The following is a 22,000-nucleotide window of genomic DNA, read 5'->3' as shown; positions in this document are numbered from 1 at the left end:
CTATTTACATGGCGGACTTTGTAAGTGGAAACGCTTCACCGGAAGTTAATAGTTAAACAGACCATCTGCAGCTCAAGGATAAAGAACGAGCCTCCTTCAATCAGCCTTTGCTCCTTTAATATCTCTTTCTCTCTTTCGTGGATAAGGAAACTGTGTAGTTCGCACAGACAACCATTAACCTACATAATTAATTTTGTTTGTTAAGCTCAAAGATTTTTTTCAAAACTATTTCTAAATTCAGTTCTAATTTTCAGCAAATTAATAAATGAACAATAATAACGAAGTGTGGTCAAAAACTGAGTTATATCCAAACACACATGCTACTGTATGCCACATATGGTCCAAAACCTGACAGGTGGACACATCTAAGCTTGTTTTAAATAAAACAATTTTAAATATGAATATAATCAATAATACTGCTAACAATTACATCATACCAAAGCAAGTTGTCATGAATAAACTGAAAAAAGCCACCCGAGATGAAGAAGGCATGGAGGCAGGGGTTTTTATATTTATGTAGAAAATAATAATTTTTGTAATCATTTAATCTATTAATTCTTTTTCATTTGTAAAGATATTTGTGTATTGCTCTACATCCTACTGTTTAAAGCAATGTGTAAGTGAGGTGCATAAAAAGGTGCACTGTCCTGAACTTTAGATCTGCTTTCAGCTGGTCTATTGCACAGTCTATGTTAGTTTTAAAGTACGAGGAACACTAAGGTTGTGTTGGTTTGAAAAAAAATAGTAACACGTCGGGGCAAACATGTCTTGCGCCGTATTGTGCCGGGTGTATGATAGGACCCCTAGTCTTTAAGTTAGAATTTATTTGTTTTCAAGTAGCGATGATGAACAATTTTACTCTTATGGTCTTAGTTTTGACTAACTATGTGTATTAATGACCTTTGACAATATGACAGCAATACTACTAATGTTGTTGAGGAATTATTAAAACTCAAAGGGTTTTGTCTGTTAATGCACTACGCATGTTTTTATTATCTAACATTAACAATATTTATATTAGTTCAAATAATCATTTAACTAACTATGAAGTGTTTCTTAATTAGTTAGTAGTATCTATTAAGTTTACTTTGTATTTGACAGAATTGACAAATGTTTTTTTTATTCAGCACAAATACATCCATCATGTGGAGAATTATCAAACTACTGAACATTGCCAGTTTCTATTTACTCCTATGAAAAAGTCATAGTTAATGCATGGTAAGCAAACGACACCTACTGCAATGTGTTTGTCTATATGCTTATTTTTGTTTTACAGTGCAATGCACACCATTCCAACAAAGAGGAGTAGTTTGTGGGGCCATGCACTTGAAAGCAATTTAGTGGCAATTGCTAAAGATTGCACATTCTGCATGTTCCTTACAAATGTCAATAAGTAATGGGAAATAATAGATTTTCACTAGAACGTTTTCGGTTTTGGTTATTCAGGCACTTTTTGACAGTTGGAAATGGCTGTTTAAGGAGCTGCAGAAATAGCAAATCATTCATAATCAAGCTAGAACAAAAGTCTTTTTTAAATTTTAATTGCCAATTTACTGACAGATGGTTAGCACTTTGGATAGGTAGTCATGTGAAGTCACAAAGGTGCAGCTTTGCAGTTGTTTTAAAAAGCTTTGGCTGTCTTGTTGAAGAGTAGAACAGCTGACACTGGGAAGACAGCCATTTATATGTTTTACAGCTTCAAGTTTCAAAGTCAACGTCAGCACTAACTAGCTAACTGTCTTAAAAATGTCAGATAGGAAACAGATAAAGCTGTGGTCAAAAGTCTTGGCACTCTTGGTACAGTAACTATAAGCAAGTAAAGCTGTGAAAGTAAAAAAAAAAACAACAACAACTAAACCTTAATTGAAATAAAGCAATTAAATAAAGATTTGTTTTGAAATAGATGAATTTCTCCAGTTTGACATTGTTCAAAATTATTATAACACATTATGTTCTATGGGCTGCGACAAACCAAAGCCAATTGTTGGTAGCGTCGGGCCGTTGGTGAGCATCTGTCAGGTTAGTTTGTTAGGTTTGTTCCACACATCACCTCTTTTCAGGCTTACTTCAGTGAGGGTTTGCACGATTTAGCATGTAGAATCACTGTTAGTGCTGTTGCAGAGAGTGCAGTGTGGTAGTTCAGCTACAAATCAGAGCACATGGACAAATAGAAGGGCAAATCCAAAATTAGGAGTGAACACAAAGAAGCCGGCAGTCATTGCCTTGCTTTTCCTGAATAGTTGCAGATTATCACAAATATTTGCACAATTAAATCCTATTGTGGTGATCAACAAAGTGAAATGGTATGTAAACGATGCGTTGTTTTCGGCTTGTGTGCGTGCAGATACAGTTCTGGTTTCTCTTTGTTTATACAGTCTTTACAGATACTGCCACCCGCAGGTGTGGAAATACACACATAGACGCAGAAAACGTATTCTAGTTTCTGTCCTTTCGGTGTGTTCATGCACAGTTTTTTTGTCTAGACAGGACTAGACGCAGCAGATGAGAGAAGACAACACTGTAGGATTTCGTCACCGCTAGTACTTTGATGTCAGCTTGGTGTGTCCTGGGCTTAGAATGCCTAGTGAGGTTGGAGGAAACTTGGAGAGAGATTTGTGAGGAGTTTTTCGCTTACAGAATCACTCCAGATCCATCATGTTCTTTGGTCTAGGTTGGTGTTCTTTCCCCTTCAGTTCACCCACTCATAGGTCTCAGGTCAGGGGACTGGGATGGATGTGGCAGAACCTTACTTTCTGTGCTCGGTGACCTGTTTTTGTGTCAGTTTTGGTGCTTGTTTTGGAGTGTAGTCTTTTTGGAAGATCCATGTTCTGTTATATACTTCCGACGTAAGCGGTCGGGTTTTAATGGTTTATTTGTTAGTATTTGATAGAATCCATGATGTTGTTTGTCTTCCATAAAAACAGGCCCATAGCATTAAAGATCCTGCGATTCATTTTAAATGTGGACTAGGTGTACCTTTTTATCCCTGTGTGAAACAAACCCATCTTGTTTACTGCTGAAAATCTCTGTTTTAAGGTTGTATCTGACCATAGAAACATCTCTTTACAAGGTTCAGTGTTGTCTGGCAACTCAACATGCTGGAGTTTGTTTTTCAATGAATACAGAGTTTTTTTTCTGGATTTGTCCCAAACAACTTGTGGTAAATAAGATGCTGTTTGATTTTTCCTGGTTTACTGACCCCTTAATTCTCTAGCCAGAACAGGGTTGTTTTATATTTATACTCCTGTGACTTGTCCGTGTTTGTTCTCACCCTGCTGTGCTAAAAATACACATCTGAATGGAAAATACTTCAGAGATATTTCGTTCATAAGGCTTTTTTAAGTCAATTATTTGGCCAATGTGTATTGAATAAAAACATTTAGTGGTCATACTTCATTTTAAGGTACAATTTTTGCAAATACCTTTATTTTAGGACAATAAACTATTAATTTGATGCTTATATGAATAGTTTAGGTTTAGTATTGTGTAGGATTAGGAATGTATAGGTTGTTTTCACATTACATCATTGATGACGTGCAAAATTCAGATGGAGGAAAGTGATTCTTCTACATACAGTAGCAATCACTATCAGAACCTCAAAATGTTTCTGTTTTATGTTGTTTATAATGGCTTAAATCAGCCAAAGTATGAAATGCTCAACAGCTTTTTAGCCTACCAAAGGTTTTTGCTCATAAAGGGGAGGAGGGGGTGGAGTTCAAGAAACTGTCTGAAAAGTGGAAGGAAAGGTGGCATGTAATAAACATTTCTTCAACACATCCATTTGTACTACATTTTTTGAAGGTAATAATTTGTTTGACAGCACCAATAAAGATTATATACAGGCCTAGATAAGTGTATGTCAATGTGTTACTGTATATAAAAATCATATACAAACAAACCCCACTTGTACCAAATACAGAAGAATATAAATAATGTACCCTGCCATGTAATCGCCGCAATGAAGTCTCCGTCTTGTTTTGCAATGATCCTTGTGTTTACTGGCGTTTTGGCAGAATTAACAACCGTAATGATGCGAAGCAGTGGTGAATGTTGGTTGATTGTAAGTTTATTGACCAAAGAAATGCAACCCTTGCGACAAAACTAGACGTTTATTTTTACAGAAATAAATAAAAAATAATGTAGACTATGCGGCCACGCTTGTGTATGCTTTCATCTGTTATTTCATGATGTCTAGAAGGTATCCGCAGGGGGAAAAAACTATAGTTATTTATAATAAACATGTTTTTGAATCACATATTAAAGTGTTTAATGTGTACAACTGTTAATGAATGCTACAGAATACATAGTAAACTGTAATAAATACTGTAACATTGGTGTAAACTGTGGTGCACTTTGATGGTGTATAAAAAAGCCATAGAAAAATAAAGCCGATGGAATAATTTGTTTATTATTACAGTTGTGTTGTACCACAGCAACAATATAATTACTACGACAGTTTAAGTCAAGTAATTAGTATGCTTTCAAACACTAAAGTATTTACTATTGTATTTTTTTCATGGAGCGTAATAGCTTATACAGTATATACCGCCTCGATGACAGTCAAATTTATTTTAGTTCAGTAGAAAACTCGGCCCCCTTCGTGGAATAAAGATCATACCTAACATATGTGCTTATTTTCTATCTATATCTCCTTTTAAATATGATATAAATCACATAAATACGGATCTTCCTCTATGTCTCGCAATTATTTTTTTTACTTCCTGCCCTCCATTTGAATTTTGTGTGTCACCAGAACCACGTGATTGCAAACAACCTATAATAAGGTCATGCAGAATATACTTTACTAATACTAATTACTAAGCATCAAGTACTAATAAACTGTCAATATCTTAACAATATAAAGGTAACAAACCTATTCAACAAAAACTAAAGTGTTACTCATTTATTTGACAAATTTTAACACTTTTAATATTTTTATTTAAATTAATTTACATTTTTTTGAAGGAAAAATCGTTTTGTTTTCTTTATATTTTCTACCCCAAACGTGGCAATACATTTAACCACGACTGTAGAAAGCAAGAATCTTTTGCACATCAATGTGTTTGTGCAACATGAACAACCTTTTACTCTTGTTATAGGTAGGTTGGTGGGAGAACGGAGTGCTGCGCTTGCGTTACCCGCCCTGGTCTCGATACGGGCCGTTTCTCAAACCCCTGGATGATTCACAGCACTTGCGTGTGGTTACTCTGGAGGAGAGGCCGTTTGTCATCGTGGAACCCGCTGATCCCGGAACAGGCTCCTGCATCAGAGACTCAGTGCCGTGCCGACTGCCGCTCAACAACAGGTCAAGGTTCAGTCTGTGGATTTTTCGACTGGAAATGTTCAACCTTTGAGGTTATCACTTTGCCAAATGTGGCAGTGAATATGCAGATGTTGCAAATTACATTCCCATTAGCCTTGGGGCATTCATTCCCCGTCCTGTCACTAGCGCTGATGGGATTTAAATAAATTAGAAATGCACGTAGAAATGGAAGAGGTTGATCAATGATAGCTCCGCGACAGAGCACTTTACTTCATTTACCTTATTTAAATGGAGAATTTCTCTGAATTCGTCCCGGTGAGGAGTACAGAGCCTGGGTGAATCACAGAGAGATCATTGCATCCTAAAATCAAAGGGAAGATTATGGAAATGAGATTTTAATTGATTACATTATGGTTTTGTTTTTCCAACTACTGTATGTTTTGCACAAGGGAAATTAAGGCTTTTTTTATACTTGATTTTCATTTATAGTGAAGCACAATTATCCCAAAAATGCATATTACCAAAATGCTTAATGTTTTTAATGCATAATGTAAATAAAAATTGCATATGCATTAGATTAATGACTCATATTTGCAGATCATGATAGTATTTATTGAACTACAATTTAAACAAAGATACACATTAATCATGAATGTGTTCATGTATACAGAGCTTAATTGTTCATCATTATTCAAGTCTTCAATGTCACTGTGATCTTTCAGAAATACTGATAGTTTGGTTATTTGGTGTTCTGTTATAAATTCTCATTAATGGTTCTCGATCATTAATAATAATTATTTTTATTATATTATGACATATTAATTTTTAGCATTATTTGTTAAATAGACAGTTTTAAATATTATCATTCAGAATGGATTATTTTGTGTAATAGATGTCTATTTATTTACACTTTGTCAAGTTGGGTTGTATTTGATGATTCTTTTAAAGAAACCAGCTTAGCATCAAGAGCTTACATTTAGCATATTTTCACATAGAAAATACAATATTTCATTATTTTACAGTTTTGTGCCGTGTTCAGATGCTCTGTGTGCGAATAGATCACGCTATTTGCACATATATCATGCGTGAATATTTTGAGTTGACTTGCTTCATTCGCACATCAAATTTGCTTCATTTACTCAGCAAATTCACTTCACAGTAGACGTTGATTCGCATCATGGATGGGCCTCTGTCCGTCCAGTGACTCTAGCTTCATTGCCAAATGGCTAACATGGTTTTTAATTGAGAGATTAGCTGTGCTTTATGTGCTTTAGGAAGGCTGAAAAACAGCATAGATTTGTTTGGCGCTTCTGTCTTGAGTCCACTAGATACTTTCAGAGGTGCACCAAGATCTGTGAGTTCATCAGCTCCTCCAGAAATGTTATGGATGATTGAAGCTTTCAGCTGTGCTTCCGACTAATAATCACACCCCTACAAGAGCAAGCTCCTAATTGGGTAACATGCCGCAAATGTCCTCTAAAGTTCAGATTTTTCAACTTGAGCGAATCGCGCAAAACACAAAAATTCACGCCGCCTCAATCACGCAAATTGCACAGGAGCATGTCTATTCGCTCCACCTCAATCGCCGTAGGATGTCTATTTGCTCCTTTGGATAGTTTTATAGTAACATGAAAATCACTCTCGCTTGTAACTTCACCCGCATCTGGTGTAAACGCACTATTATAGACTTAAAAATGCAGGCTTGGAAAAGAGAAACATTAAAATATTTTCTAAACTTTTGACCAGTATTGTATTTTAATATTGCATAAATTATTTTTTTTTTATAAATGTACTACAACAAAACCATAATGAATCTATAATGACTAAATAAATAACTGTAATGCAAACTTCATGTAACAAATGTTAATGTTCTCAAAAAAAATTCATTTAGAATCAGTGAATTATAACTCTAATTTCACTAAAAAGTAAAATATGAAGTTATCCAGATAATGAGAAGACTGAACAAAGTGTTTAATACTAAATTGGTAGTTCATACAAAAATGAAAAATTGTCATCCTTTACTCACCCTTTACTTGTTCCAAATCTCTAAGTTTCTTTTTTTCATTGAGCACAAAAGAAGAAATTTTGAAGAAAGCTGCAAACCTGCAACCATTGATGTCCAACTTAGGAGAAAAAAATGCAGTGGAAGTCAAAGGCTACGGGCCTCCAACATTTTTAAAAATGTCTTCTTTTAAATTCAACAAAAGAAAGAAACTCAAACAGGTTTGGAACAAGTTGATGGTTTTTATTTTTGGGTGAACTATCTTTAAATGCGTGACATAAATACAACAACACATTTTGGTAGTACATTTGTGGTTATAACAGGACAATATTTAGATAAATAATAATCTTTTCCTGCTGCAGTATCTGTGTGGCAGTGCTAGTTTTTAAAGCAGCAGACTCTTTCCTTTAAGAGTCATATGCTTTATATGCTGATAGACCTCAGATTATGTTTGCCTTAGGTGACAAAGCACTGAATTCTAAGCAGGGATGTTCATTTAGTTCCTTTTGCTCGGTTTCTCTACATGACTTCATTCTTTTGTCACTGTCCCCTTTCTCTTTCTTTACTCCTTTTCTGTGTCTTTTTCTTCTTCCTCCTCTTTTCAATTACAGCATGGTTGTTGAGGGCATTCAATCCATGAAGCACTGCTGCAAAGGCTTCTGTATTGATGTTCTCAAGCGCCTGGCTAAAATAGTGGGCTTCACCTATGACCTCTATCTGGTGACCAATGGCAGGCATGGAAAGAACATAGATGGACAGTGGAATGGAATGGTCGGGGAGGTCAGACCCTCATTTTATCTCTTCTATATTCTTTGACCTTGATTTTATTATCACACAAAGTCCACTGAATTCAGATGCAGACTTGTGTTGTTTTTGTTGTTAATTATGAAGCACTATAGGCTTAACATGCAAGAATATATGTTTGAATATGAAATATAAACATAAGATAAAATTTTTCTATCATTTGCACCGCCAACAGTCATTGTATACCTGTAATCATCAGCGGGTGGAATATACTCATTCTCATGTCTACTATTTTGACATGGCTAATGTATATAATGTCACTATTACTGTATGTAACAGTGCTGTCTTTACAAAGTGATGTCTAGAACTGCATTTTCTCATGGCTAGTGAGCTACAACACTATCTTATTCATTTTATTGTGTATATTAAAGGTGCTGTAAGTTTTTGACTCTTCTAAAGCATAAAAATACCATAATATGTTTGCAGATATTTAAGAAACATGCTAAGTGAACATTCTTGTCAGATATTATGCTTTAAAAATGTGTGTTACGTGCCGGAACATGTGTCTTTGTTTTGGTTCTTTTAACCCACCCACTGTCATTTGAGCCAATTATATTTCAGCACCGCTGTTGCCTTGTGGAAAACTGCGTATTTGATTCATTTAGTTAGGAAGGCTCACAAAGTATGCGTACGTGAACGAAATATGACCTCAAAATAGGCCCCAAAATAAGATGCAGATTCAGAGTTCCACAAGAAGTGTTTATTAATGAGCAAATAATATGAATATTACAAATGTAAACATTAAGTGAGCAGGTTAAATTAAAACACTGTCCTGATGAGATTTGCAGCGATAAAGTAGTTTGACCAGACGAAACAAAAGTTTAAATACAGCCATTTAGTAGCACAGTATAGTGCAATCTTAAAAATATCTTCTATTGGGTTCAACAGAAACAAACAAACAAACAAACAAACAAACAAAAAAAAAAATTAAATACATTTGGGAAAAGTGAAGGATGAGTAAATTATTGTGTCATGTTAGGATGCTGGAGTTAATGTTCCATGTGCAGCTTTATTCATATATCCTTTTATATGTTTGACATGGTCCAAACACAGTGAATTTTGTTTGATCAAACAAAAGAATAGTGAAATATGAAAACAATGATCGGCCCCTGTGGCTTGTATAGCACCCCTCATCAGTTGGAATACAATAACTTTTGCATAGATTATGGTAGAGACATATTTCTATTTTCCTATGGTTACAAACATGTGCAGAAACCACCAAAATTAATTACAGCAACCCTAGACCACACAGAACCTAAAAGGTATACTTTCAAATTTGAGAATATAAAAGAAATACTAAAAGCGCCTCTTTTTAGGTGTTTATTATAACACAGACAACATATACAGGTATTTTAAACACTTTCAATTGTGTTTCATGAAAATTCAAAGGGTTTTCTTTAAAATGATACCAAATTTTTGCATTTTCACCTCTGAATGTAGATTTTTGGAAGATTTTAAATTTGGGTAGGGAAAATCCAGGCGGAAATCCCAAAATAACAGCAGAGTTTAACTGGTTAATTAACATAAAAACTGGCCCAGATTAAAAAGAATAGGAAACCCACTACTAAATCATTTCTAGCTATCAGTTACTGTACATTATTTTTTGGCATTTTTTGGTAATTTATTGACTTACTAATTGACAGCATACATTAACTGTGAGGTTTCAAGCTCGTAAATAATTTTTTGATGTATTTCTTCAGCATTCTCCTCACTTGACCTGTTCTTACAGAAGCGTCTACAGTCTTTCAAAATACTTTTAAAGGAGTGAATATAACAAGTGAGAGAGCTAAGTGCACATGAAGGGATGGAGTTCTGTTTGTGCTTTGCTACTTGATAAATCCCTCAGATATACAGTACTACAGGGGTTTTCAAACTGGGGTCCGCGGCCCCCTGGGGGGCCGCCAGATGGCGCTAGGGGGGCCGCAAAGAAATTTTAGATCAATGAGCCCACATGGATGAATTTTGTGTCCCGCATCATTCTGAAGGTTAATATATTTTTATTATAATTTGAGCTCAAAAGTACTGCAAAAATGAAGCTTTATGCTTATGTCATTTAAATGCAGTTGACACTTTCGTGACACAGGAAAAGAAGCGCAGCGGCCCGCCTCCGTGGACGGGGACTTTTATTGAATAAGCGCTTCTGGCCAGGCGCTTCCTGACTGTGATTTTTGGCGCTTGTCTGCTGCACCTGACGGCGTTTACCTTTCACTTACGCTTACCTCTTTTACGCTAAACAACTAAATGAATGCTCAGGTTTGACTGACTATATTTCAGTTCAAATACATGATTAATAAGAACATTATCGGTGGCTGAAAGCACTACCCTGTTTATGGCTTGCGTTCCTAAGTAACCGAGGTCCTGCGGAGCGCGCGCCTCTCTGCGCAGGCTTCACTCATAGAGAACAAATAGCATTTTAAAGACACGGCACAACATTGCACCTCGTCCACAGCGCGACAGGCTTTTACACTTTGCATTGTACAAATATCAGACGATCCTCTTAGCAGCATGGCAAACAAACATATTAAAATTGTAAAGCAAAAAGTGCTGCAATAACAATGAATGGAGCTGTCATCACATCAGCGAGTTCTCAGTTTCACTCCTGTTACACTAATGACAGCTGGATGAGCTCTGCAGTGAACCTCTTACTCACATTGGTTCATAACTGGATGATTTAAAAAACTAAATTGTATACACACTGAGTAAAACCACTATAGCCTTTAAAAATTATAATGTATCTGTTTGTGTTATGTTATAGGGCTAATAATTATTAAATATTAAAAAGTATTAGTGATCTGTATTTAATGGAGCTCAACATACCTGATCAAATTTTAATACTCTGAATATAAATGCATTTTTGTTCCACTTTTTCCCATATTTGTTTGTGTAACTAATTTAAATGTAATGTTCAGTATTATTATTAATAGAACAAACTGTTATGAACATTTTAAAGTCAGCAAAGCTTCTAAAATTATGCAAAGCAAAACTTGTGGCTCTTTGAACTTGAATACCCAATTCTAGATTGCATTTAGGAAATTATTTTTTTATTAGTGTAAGTCAGGATTGTCGACCTGAGTAAATTATGATGTGCACAAAAAAAAGGAATAATAATAAACAAAACACACAGCCTCCATTATAGTATTGCTAGTTACAACAGTACAGTTAACTGTTAACAGGCTGATGAATGACAAAACTCTTTAAAACTTTAAAGCTTTAAATCTTTAGATACATTTAGACTCTCAGCTGTAAGGGTAAATAAATACAGAAGAGTCTAGCTGTGCATAGGCTGAAAAAAAGCATAAAAATGGCATAAAAACTGTGTAAAGTGACGACTTGTACACAAAATATGGCTTGATGGGATAATCCAGTGAGAGCAGACCACAATGAACACTGCGCATCAAGATTTGATCAATAGATTGAAGCACTAAAACCATGTCAACTCAACTAACATCTTACAAAAATTAATCCAGATAATGAATAATATAAATTTATTGAATAATATATAATAATATAAATGTATTGAATAATACAATAAAAAAAATTAAGTACAGTTGTTAATTTGAGGGGGTGGCGTCATTTTTATTTTTGGGGGGTCCCCAAAAGAATTCGCCCTACACAAAGGGGCCCTCAGCTGAAAAAGTTTGAAAACCCCTGCAGTACTAGACTTTCAACTTCATGGTCAGACCTTATGATAATTATTTAACACTTAGCGAGGTGTCTGTAATGAAACAAAGTATTTAAAATATCAAAAACACTCCACAACCCACTCAAAACCCACCAGTTCAGATACTCTAGTCTAGAGTCATTAAATTATTATTTTTATTCACCAACTATTGAAGCTGAACTGACCAAGTGCTCATCCCTGATACCAGCCCGCCGTCAGGTTTACCATCATTCAGTGCCTCTAATATGAAAGACATGAACCTCTAAAAATAAATGTGTCCATTGTGACTAAAACAGTCAACTGATTACTGCTGTCTCAGTAGGTGAAAGATGTTGCCTAGCAAGATGGAACAGTAAAACATAAATAGAACTTAATGAAGAAAGTGTTAAAATAGTCATTATATACATCAGGTATATTCCAGTTGTTGTTGATTATGCCTCATTTTATTCTGGCTTTATAATTTTAGCTTGTTTAAAACAAGTCAATTAGATATTTTATGAAAAATACACATTTAAAAAGCAGCCACAACTAGATTAAATGGCGGTTCAAGTGTTAAACATCTGAAATAAGCAACTTGTTTTTTTTTTTAAATCCACTTTCTCTGTTGGTAATGTGATTAGCCTTTTCCTCCACCAGGTGGTGTCGAAGCGGGCCGACATGGCGATCGGCTCTCTGACTATTAATGAAGAGAGGTCAGAGGTTGTGGAGTTCTCTGTCCCGTTTGTGGAGACGGGCATCAGTGTCATGGTTTCTCGCAGCAACGGCACTGTGTCGCCATCTGCTTTCCTCGGTAAGAGAACAGGAGGGTGCTCTAGCCTTAATTTGATCTTTTAGGCTTTTGGCAGACACTTATTCAAACATATATTTAATCAGTGTGTCCATTTTGCTTGGAAATCAAAGTCTTGACCTTGGTTTTGCCAAGTGCTGTGCTCTACCAGTTCAACTGCGAGATTCCTATTACTCAAATATATATGGTTTATTAGAGATGTGTGCCATGATTCGCTTCATTAATGTTTCATTTTGTAACCGACTAGTCTCACAAATCTCCAGACAGTCAAAGTATTAGTATTCATAAACGATCGGTTTAAAATAGCCTTTCAAATACCTGTGAATCAAACATGCTGTTGAAAGATAGACTATATACTGTCCATATTCTGTATGTGATGTGCTCGGCGTACATTATAATCGTTGTACATTAAACTTCAGCACTCATTCATTCAGTGTTAGCCAATATAGACTTATTAACAGCTGAATCAATAAGAAATGTAGTATCAAATCAGTACATATTCAATATTGTATCTAGAATTTTAAAAAATAAAAGTCATCAAATGCCCTCAAAAATATATATATTTTTAACTCGTTCAACTACTTAATTAAAATGAGCTGAAACAACACAATACTTGAGATTTCATTTGGACAACTTCATTTTTTATGTTTAATCCACATAAATGTGTTAAAAGTGTTGCAGTAACTCAATCGATTTGTGTTAGGACATGCATTTTTTACAGTGTGTAAAGTTATTGTTGTTCAATTGTTATGAACCCACTTACTGTACTTGTTCAGACATGTTTGAAATTTTTTTTTGCACATGACAGATCTTATGAACTAGGAACATGTACATTAAGGGTATAACATTTGTTAGGATATTGACATTGCGACTGTTGTCGTCAAGTGTTTGTTCATAGTGTTTCTACAGTAGTTGTGATCAATGTGAATTTGCTTCTACTCTTCCTCATAACCAGCAGTGTAACATGCCATTTTGATATAGTCTAGCAGGGGTGTCCAAACTAAGTCCTGGAGGGCGGGTGTCCTGCAGTGTTAATCTCCAACTTGCCTCAACACAGCTGCCAGGAAGTTTCTTGTACACCTAGTAAGAGCTTGATTAGCTTGTTTAGGTGTGTTTGATTAGGTTTGAAGCTAAACTTGTTAGGACACCGGCCCTCCAGGACCAAGTTTGGACACTCCTGGTCTAAACAAAACTTCACTTTTCTTTTTACTTAAATAACCCTTCACTTTGTTTATTTCTGAGTGGGTTTCTCTGAAATTGTTGTGAGTGAGAGAGAAACCAAACACATGCAAGCAATGAGGTAAATCTTTTCCACTCAAATGTGTACAAAGAAACAATGTTTATTTAATATCGCCACATCTCCTAATTCACTGTTGCCTACATTAGTCATATAGTCCACTTAAAGGAGTGAGAAAACTGGGTGCCCTAGAATAGATGACATTTTGTTTGTGCTTTGCTAGTTGATGAATTCCAAACCGAATTAGATTTTCATCTTCTTGGTCAGACTGCGATGGTTATTTAACACTTAGTGAGCTGTCTATGAGTTATGAAACACAGTACTTTCATTTCTGTTATGCACAGTATACAAAGGTTAATTAAATCATTTAATTAGAAACTTTCACAGATAGGATTCTGCTGTGGATGCCATATTTTGATTAGATGCAAACATTCAATTGATGTGAAAACATCCATTATGGGTATTTTCTAGATTTTAAGTGTATGACGGTTGTACAATTGTAATAATGGTGCACTTTGGGATTGATTGAATACTGCAACTATCCACTATGGTTAAAGATAATACTACAAATGCTGCTCCCTCAAACAGTGCACGCTTTAAGGGTATTTGGGCATTTTTGGAAAGCAAAATATTGTTTAGGCAGCTAAAGATTATTTGCAATTATGCAAATCGTGTATTTAAAAATAAATACAGATTGCTGTGAAATATTTATGGTAGTGATTTTTAAGGATCTTGTGGAAAAAACTAAGTAGTGCATAAACAATTAAAAGAACATTTACAGTATGTTCTTGAATATTATCTGTATACTGTGGCTATATGAGGAAAAAAATCAATCACAAACTAAAGCATATTTGTAAAAACCTGTGTATATTGGCTTAACAATGAATATTTTAATGTCATAATAAAGATTGTATTGGTCATTTGGGAAAAATACTGTACATATATACAGCCACATCTCACTGCTACTCATGTGTTATTGCGTTTATACAATAGTTGGTCGGCACAATCGTGTTTATAAAGAAGAAAATCAAACTATTTTGTGTATAAGGAACCACTTTCCTAAACCACTCATGCACATCTGCAGCTGACGTCAGAACAGCAGAAACCCATGCTCATTCACACGTGATTTTAGAGCTGGTATTTGAATGATTCTCTCGCATAATGTCTAAATTGATGACAAAACAGGTGATTTTGTTGACATCTAAAGATTATAAGGGTGAACGGCATGAAATGCCATTAGTCTACAGAGATTTCAGTATCTCTCTGTTGCAATCAGGATATCTCAATAATTAACCCTGAATAAGCCAAAGCAACGCAAACACTACCAGATTACTATTGTGTTTGCAATAAGGAAAACGCTAAACACATACGGGCATTTCTTCTTTCTTTCTTTTTACTGAACTAGTCTGCAGTAACAAAAACAGGAGATCATCAAAAACAGACAGATGGCCAACCAAAAAGTAACCCGGGGTTATACAAAGAGTGGCCAACACAAAATACACACATTCCTGATATGAGAGTCCCTTCTCACACTCAAGACTACAATTACTATGGTATAAATACAGCACTACAACATACATGATTTGATCAGCTGGAGTTAGAAATTATGCTGTTTTATTCCTCTAAGGGCTTATTCTGCAGTCTCTGTCGCCATCTTGTGGATGGACTACGTCAACCATCATTGCTCTGCTTAATGACAGGCTAATGGCCGCCGACACGCTCTCGCCGAAATTATAAATATTTAAAATAGGCACTATCCTTATAAATAAACTGCATAGTTACAATCTAAACAACTACATTCTCGACTAAAATAAAAGCCTCAAAAGTACATTGTGTCCAACAGCTGCAATATTTGTCAAACTTTAGTGTGTTGCTGTATGTGGGCAGAGTAATACACAACAGTGAAGGGTGTAGAGGCTGTACGAGTGCTGTTAGTTGCAGAATATCGCATTATGTCCCGATATGCCCCATTATTGTATTATAAAGGTTTAGAATTTCGCAAAGATCACCTTTTTGTCACAATATACATTTCATATTACCTCATTTATTTTCTTAAAGGTCACAAACTATCCATCGGAACATCTGTTTGTTCTAAAGCTCTCTTTTCTGAGAGTCTACTATGCTCTGATTGGTCAGATGCCAAAGTCTGTTGTGACTGCTCTGCCACTTGCAGCATGTGTTGGAAGCAAAACCCCATTACCATATCTGGATCTCATCTCCCAGTGCTTCCACAGTCTTTAACGATTGTACACACTGTAGGACAGAAATGATGGCATTGATTTTTTTTGATCAATTCATGCCAAGATCAATGATGACACATTGAAAGGACTGATCGACCCCGAACCTCCATCGCAAAGCACGACTTGAGCTGGACATCTCTCTGTAATGTTTTCATTTAGTTTGTGGCATGTTACGAGAGGTTATAGCTCTATAATTATTCTGCATTAGAAGCAAGTGTATGTCCATCAGAATTAATGAGGGCTCGTGGCAAAAATGTCGCAAAAATGAATAATAGAAACCTACAGATTGAAGATAATGGGGTAAAAATGGCTGTGGATAATTAAAGTTAAGCTGTTATGACTATCTCCACTAAATTGCAGTTTTGCAAATTGAGCTATACATTTAGTTTCACATCACATTTGGGTTTCTTTTACTTTTTTAACAATAGTCAGAGATCCATTTAGCTGTTTTTGTGAAAGTCTATAAATTGTAGAAAAGTAACCATCTTGATACCATCAAGATATTGACAACACAAACAAACCACAGTGCTTTAGAGTCAAAATAGATGTTGTTCATGCATGGCTATCCGGTAAAGACCACAGGCTGGCATTATGAAAAATTGTTATGAATTTACGTAGATCAGTTATGGCAGTGAAGCTGGCATTCAGTTCAATCTGTTTTTTCTTTTAGAAGACTAACATTATTTATCAAGCACCTCAGACTATAAAAACTTTGCAGACCTTTACCATTAAACTGCATGAAAGGAAAGTCACAGCATGATGAGCAGTATTTTTATGGCTAAAAAAATCAATAGAAGTGAATAAAACGAAAAGTCTCAAGCCAAAACAATTCCAGTGGCTACAACCACTTTAGCATGAAAGAATAAGGTCAATAATCATTAGTACTGTGATTGTTGAGTAATCGAATATTAGCATCCTAAATCGTAATCAAATTAAATTGTGCTGTGCCTGAGATGAAAAAACACTCCTATAACATCATTTAGATTTCAAGACATTTGTCAGATTTTTGTCCTCAAACTGCACTTAAAAACATATTTAGGCCTAACAAATATGATTTATGTATTCTGATTGCAGATAAAAGTTACATATTTTTTAAATAATTGAAATAATAAACTTCATGTGATTGATATTTTTAGTTAAACATAAATTAAACAAATAAGAGCAAGATTTATGCAATATCATTAAATCCAGTGTTTTTTTAATGCTTAATGCCCCCCTCCCCCACCCCCCCGAAAATTAAGTAAACCAATCTCAGATCAAACCTAGAATCTCTAGAATATTACGAATTGGATCTGGCTTATATATGTATACCCTATTCATATTTTTAACTGATTAAATCTAATATTATTCAAATTAAATAATTTAGATTGATTTTAAGTATCTGACAACCAAAAAAAAAAAATGACAAATTAAATCAACTCAAATAGTTACAAACAGTTAAATGTCCCGTGAAGTGCTCTGAAATGTGCATTTATTTGATGTTTGACATAATCTCAACCAAAATATGATGAGAGGGTGGGACTTTAAAAAAAACTGCCAAAAAAAAAAAAAAACAACAACAGCCAATAGCACTTTGTTTTATCTACACTCTGCCAGGGAGAGTGGTTGAGTTCAAGTGCATTAAATGAAGCGTCTTGAAGGGGGCATGATATGTCAGATACTAGAGAGCTTTATGATCACGATGACTTGAATAAAACCGTAAATCAGCGTAATACTCAATACTTTTGAGTACTTTTGAAGGGTCTACTCTTTACTCATACTTTGAGTAATATTTACAATAGATATTTTTACTCTACCTGCACTGCATTTTTAGGCAAGTAGTAGTGATTTTACTTAAGTATGATTTTTCAATATTCTTTCCACCACTGTTATTAAATAAAATCTAAATCACTTCATTTTTATTGCATGGGATCTTTAATGACAAACGTCATTATGGCTCATTTTTTTGAGTGTTGTCCTAGGACTAGTTTCTTAAACATCTCATCCAAAGCCTTCCGTTTTGGTTTGATATAATTTTTGACTGTTGTAGGTTGTGAAATTGCTGAAATCATTCAGTTTAGGGATGCGGATCTGTAATGTCTTTCAAAACCTGCCTGGAATTACTAAACGGGAAGGAGCAAACTACATTTCCCTTGTCCATTGATGCAGTCAATCAGAATCAAGCATTCAACAGCCCCGTAGTGTAAGACTGCTTTTATCGTCATCCATTAATTTTCATAAATGTGTCTTTTCCGTTTTTGGCAGAGCCGTACAGTCCAGCTGTGTGGGTGATGATGTTCGTCATGTGCTTGTCTGTGGTGGCTGTAACCGTCTTCATATTCGAGTTCTTCAGCCCTGTCGGATATAACCGAAGCCTACAGAGCGGCAAGAGTGAGTCTTTTATATATTTTAAGGCTTTGCTCCAGGCACTTTCTTGAAGGCAATCAGCAATGAAGGGCTTGTTTACAGATTGTTATTATCATTGTAAGCATGTTCCACAACAGACCTCCAGCTATAATCAGTCTTCTCTCCTGTGTCTCACTGTTTTCTCCCTTTGCGCTTGCTGTTATCGTAATAAGACGTGTCTGTGTTTTCTTCTGTCAGCGGCTGGAGGTTCAAAGTTCACTATAGGGAAGTCTATTTGGCTGCTGTGGGCTCTGGTGTTTAATAACTCCGTTCCGGTGGAGAACCCGAGAGGCACCACCAGTAAGATAATGGTGCTGGTCTGGGCTTTCTTTGCTGTCATCTTTCTGGCCAGCTACACTGCTAACCTGGCAGCTTTCATGATCCAGGAGGAGTACATCGACACTGTGTCAGGACTCAGCGATAAGAAGGTAGACCATGAGATGTGGGTCTTTCAGTTAGGATGAAATGCTCCAATTTGTAGCTATCATGGCGAGTAATAAAAATATGATTAGTCATGTTTAATATTTATATAATTCTTCATCTATTTTGCAAATAACATTAAAAGGTTAATAACAAAAAAGATAAATACAATTATATAGTTAAATACATATATAATGTAGTATTTTAGTAAATATATGACATATTTAGATTACATTTTTTAATTAAAATGACATCGCTCATATGTTTTAATATTTGTATAATATTAAAACATTTCTTCCTAATTAAGCAGTGAATAAAACTTGTACTTTTTATCATTTATTCTGTACATTACTATTGTGATGCCTAAATGTATTTGCAGAACTAAAAAGTAACTGTTGTTTTTTTGTTTTTTTTTGCCAACTATATTTATTAACATTTTTTGCAGATACAATATCATATACATACAGAAATAAGTAATACACTGTTCTGCTTTTTCACAACTAAGAACCAATGACCATCAGAAAAAAATATATAGTTATAAAATGACACAATAAATGTAAAAAAAATAAAAATAAATAATAAATATATAAACAACAACAGCAAAAACTAACTACAAAAATAATAAATAAATACTAATAATTAAAAAAAAATAAAATCCTTTATTCCTCTTCTGTTTCAAGATCAATAGTGTCAATATAATTTAACAAGGGTTTCCATGTTTTGTAAAAGGATTTTAAAGACCCTTTTAATGAAAACCTAATTTTTTCCAACTTTAAACACAAAAAAATGTATTTTATCCATCTGTCATGTGAAGGTGGAGATGTTTGTTTCCATTTAAGGAGAATAAGCCTCCTAGCCAATAATGTAGCAAAAGCCACAACGTTCTATATTGTTGAAGGCAAATTTGGCTCAAAAGGAATTCCGAATAGTGCTGTTAGAGGGTTTGGAGTGGCTGATATGTTAAAAGTTTTTTCAAAAGTATTGAATATTTTAGACCAAAACACTGTCAATTTTGGACAAGACCAGAACATGTTTGTGTGATTGTAACTGTTGTTTTTAAGTTATTCTTAATCTTTATTGTAGAAATAATGTAGAATACAAATCAAGCACAACCCCAAATCAGAAAAGGTTGGACCAGAGTGGATTTCTAAATTTATTTTCACTTGTATTTCATTGCAGTCAATACAACAAACATTAAGACATTTCGATATTTCACCTTCAACAGTGCATAACATAAATAAAAGATTCAAGGAATCTGGAGAAATTCCAGTGTGTAAAGGACAAGGGTGTAAGTCTAAGCTGAACAATCGTGATCTCCAATCCCTCAGGTGGCACTGCATCAAGAATCGTCATTCATCTAAAAGCGATATCACCACATGGGCTCAGGACTGCTTTTGCAAACCTTTGTCAAGTACCACAATACGTAGTTACATCCACAATGCCAGTTAAAACTGTACTGTACCAAAAGGAAGCCCAATGTTAACAGTGTCCAGAAGCAACTTCTCTGGTCTCGGAGGCATCTGAGATAGACCATCACAAAGTGGAAACCTGTGTTGTGGTCAGATGGATCAGTATTTCAGGTATTTTTTCTGCAGAAATGGACGCTGTGTGCTCCGGACCAAAAAAGAAAAGGTTTATCCAGATTGTAACCAGCAACTAGTCAAGCAACACATTTTCCATACTGCCCTAACCTTTTCTGATTTGGGACTGTATTTATCAGTTTATTACTGTAGTTTTAGTATTATATATTGTACTTGTATTTAATGTTTTGAAGTAACTTTTAGTATTATACATCTTTTAGAATTTTGGTTCAGGTTTTAGTCATTATGTTCTTTGCTTTCTCATTTTCATTTATGTTTATATTTAAAACTAGCTTAATATTTCTATATAGCTTCATTTATACTTCAACAGTTATAGACCATTTCAATGTGGTGGAACATTTCCTGTTTGTTGTTAAACTTTTTTCTAACTGAAACAAGAGGCAAATCAATCATAACTTGATGTTAAAACAGCTGTCATAACCTTATCTATCAATATGTGGACCTTTTTGGATTCTCGGAAGCTTTGATAATTAAAAATGTAAAACAGGAAATGCGTTAGGACCGTTGTTATGGTTTACATCCCTCAACATAGTCTATATGTTATATGTTTGCCAAGGTAACAATTCTATGTCATTTTCCTTAAAGTGTTCCTTCTAATGTTTAGATTTTATTTTGTTTTACTAGAAATTTAACAATCTGCCAATATTTAACAATTAGAAAAACAACTATATTTTAATTTATGAAGTATTTATTCATTTTTGTTGACATATTAGTTAATAAAATATATCAGTTCACTGTTAGTTCATGTAAATATTTAGATTATAATAATCTAGTTTGTCAATTGGATTTATATTATATTAATATATAAGTCAGAATTATTAACCCCCCTAAATTATTAGCCCCCCTGTTTATTTTTTCCCAATTTCTGTTTAATGGAGAAATTTTTTCAACCCATTTCTAAACATGATAGTTTTAATAACTCATTTCTAATAACTGATGTATTTTATCTTTGTCATGATGACAGTAAATAATATTTGACTAGATATTTTTCAAGAAACTTCTAAACAGCTTAAAGTGACATTTAAAAGCTTAACTATGTTAATTAGGTTTACTAGGCAGGTTAGGGTAATTAGGCAAGTTATTGTAAAATGTTGGTTTGTTCTGTAGACTATCAGAAAAAAATATAGCTAATAATATTGACCTAAAAATGGTGTTTAAAAATTAAAAGCTGCTTTTATTCCAGCCAAAAAAAAAAAAACAAATAAGACTTTCTCCAGAACAAAAAAATAATAATAATAGCAGAATGCGAAAATTCCCTTGCTCCGTTAAACATTATTTGGGATATATTTAAAAAACAATAGGGGGTTTAATAATTCTGATGTCAACTATATGTATGAACAATGTAATACATTTTTTTTTTTTTTTTCATTGTGAATTCATGTTTGCAGAACTCCTTTACATAATATTACCAAAAGAAAAATGTTGATTTTAATAATGCATTCGTCTCAGCAAGGACAAATGACCAGCCAGATTAATTATAAGTAGAACATTGAAGATCAGGCAATTAAAAAAAACAATTAAATTGACTCAAGATACTTAACCAAATGATAAAGGAGGTCCTGAATGTCCCAAACATATCAATAACTCATTTTCAGCCAAG

General features: G+C 34.5%; 1 protein-coding gene and 1 long non-coding RNA gene across 15 annotated transcripts in view; one reads left to right on the top strand and one right to left on the bottom strand.

Moving 5' to 3' along the window:
- The window catches only part of grin2da (glutamate receptor, ionotropic, N-methyl D-aspartate 2D, a), a 256,122-nt gene that overhangs the window by 214,989 nt on the left and 19,133 nt on the right, over positions 1 to 22,000 (top strand). For 8 of the 14 annotated variants that reach the window (XM_073931504.1, XM_073931499.1, XM_073931501.1 and 5 more), the window contains 5 exons: positions 5,100 to 5,305; positions 7,877 to 8,045; positions 12,367 to 12,520; positions 18,239 to 18,364; positions 18,578 to 18,807. In XM_073931504.1, coding sequence (XP_073787605.1) covers positions 5,100 to 5,305; positions 7,877 to 8,045; positions 12,367 to 12,520; positions 18,239 to 18,364; positions 18,578 to 18,807 — 885 coding nt within the window. Of the gene's footprint in view, positions 1 to 5,099; positions 5,312 to 7,876; positions 8,046 to 12,366; positions 12,521 to 18,238; positions 18,365 to 18,577; positions 18,808 to 22,000 lie in introns of all 14 variants that reach the window. The other 6 variants (XM_073931494.1, XM_073931497.1, XM_073931498.1 and 3 more) reach the window with 1 other exon arrangement.
- Positions 4,388 to 22,000, bottom strand: part of LOC141379018 (uncharacterized) — a 111,688-nt gene continuing 94,075 nt past the window's right edge. The window contains exons 5-6 of the long non-coding RNA XR_012394929.1: positions 5,543 to 5,624; positions 4,388 to 5,451 (exon numbers count right to left, since the gene is read on the bottom strand). This is a non-coding gene — a long non-coding RNA (uncharacterized lncRNA). The remainder of the gene's footprint in view (positions 5,452 to 5,542; positions 5,625 to 22,000) is intronic.

Source organism: Danio rerio, chromosome 19 (genome assembly GCF_049306965.1).
Source record: "Danio rerio strain Tuebingen ecotype United States chromosome 19, GRCz12tu, whole genome shotgun sequence".
Classification (NCBI taxonomy): Eukaryota; Metazoa; Chordata; class Actinopteri; order Cypriniformes; family Danionidae; genus Danio; species Danio rerio.
Note: the sequence above shows the minus strand (reverse complement) of the source record. Positions and strands in the feature narration are given on the sequence as shown.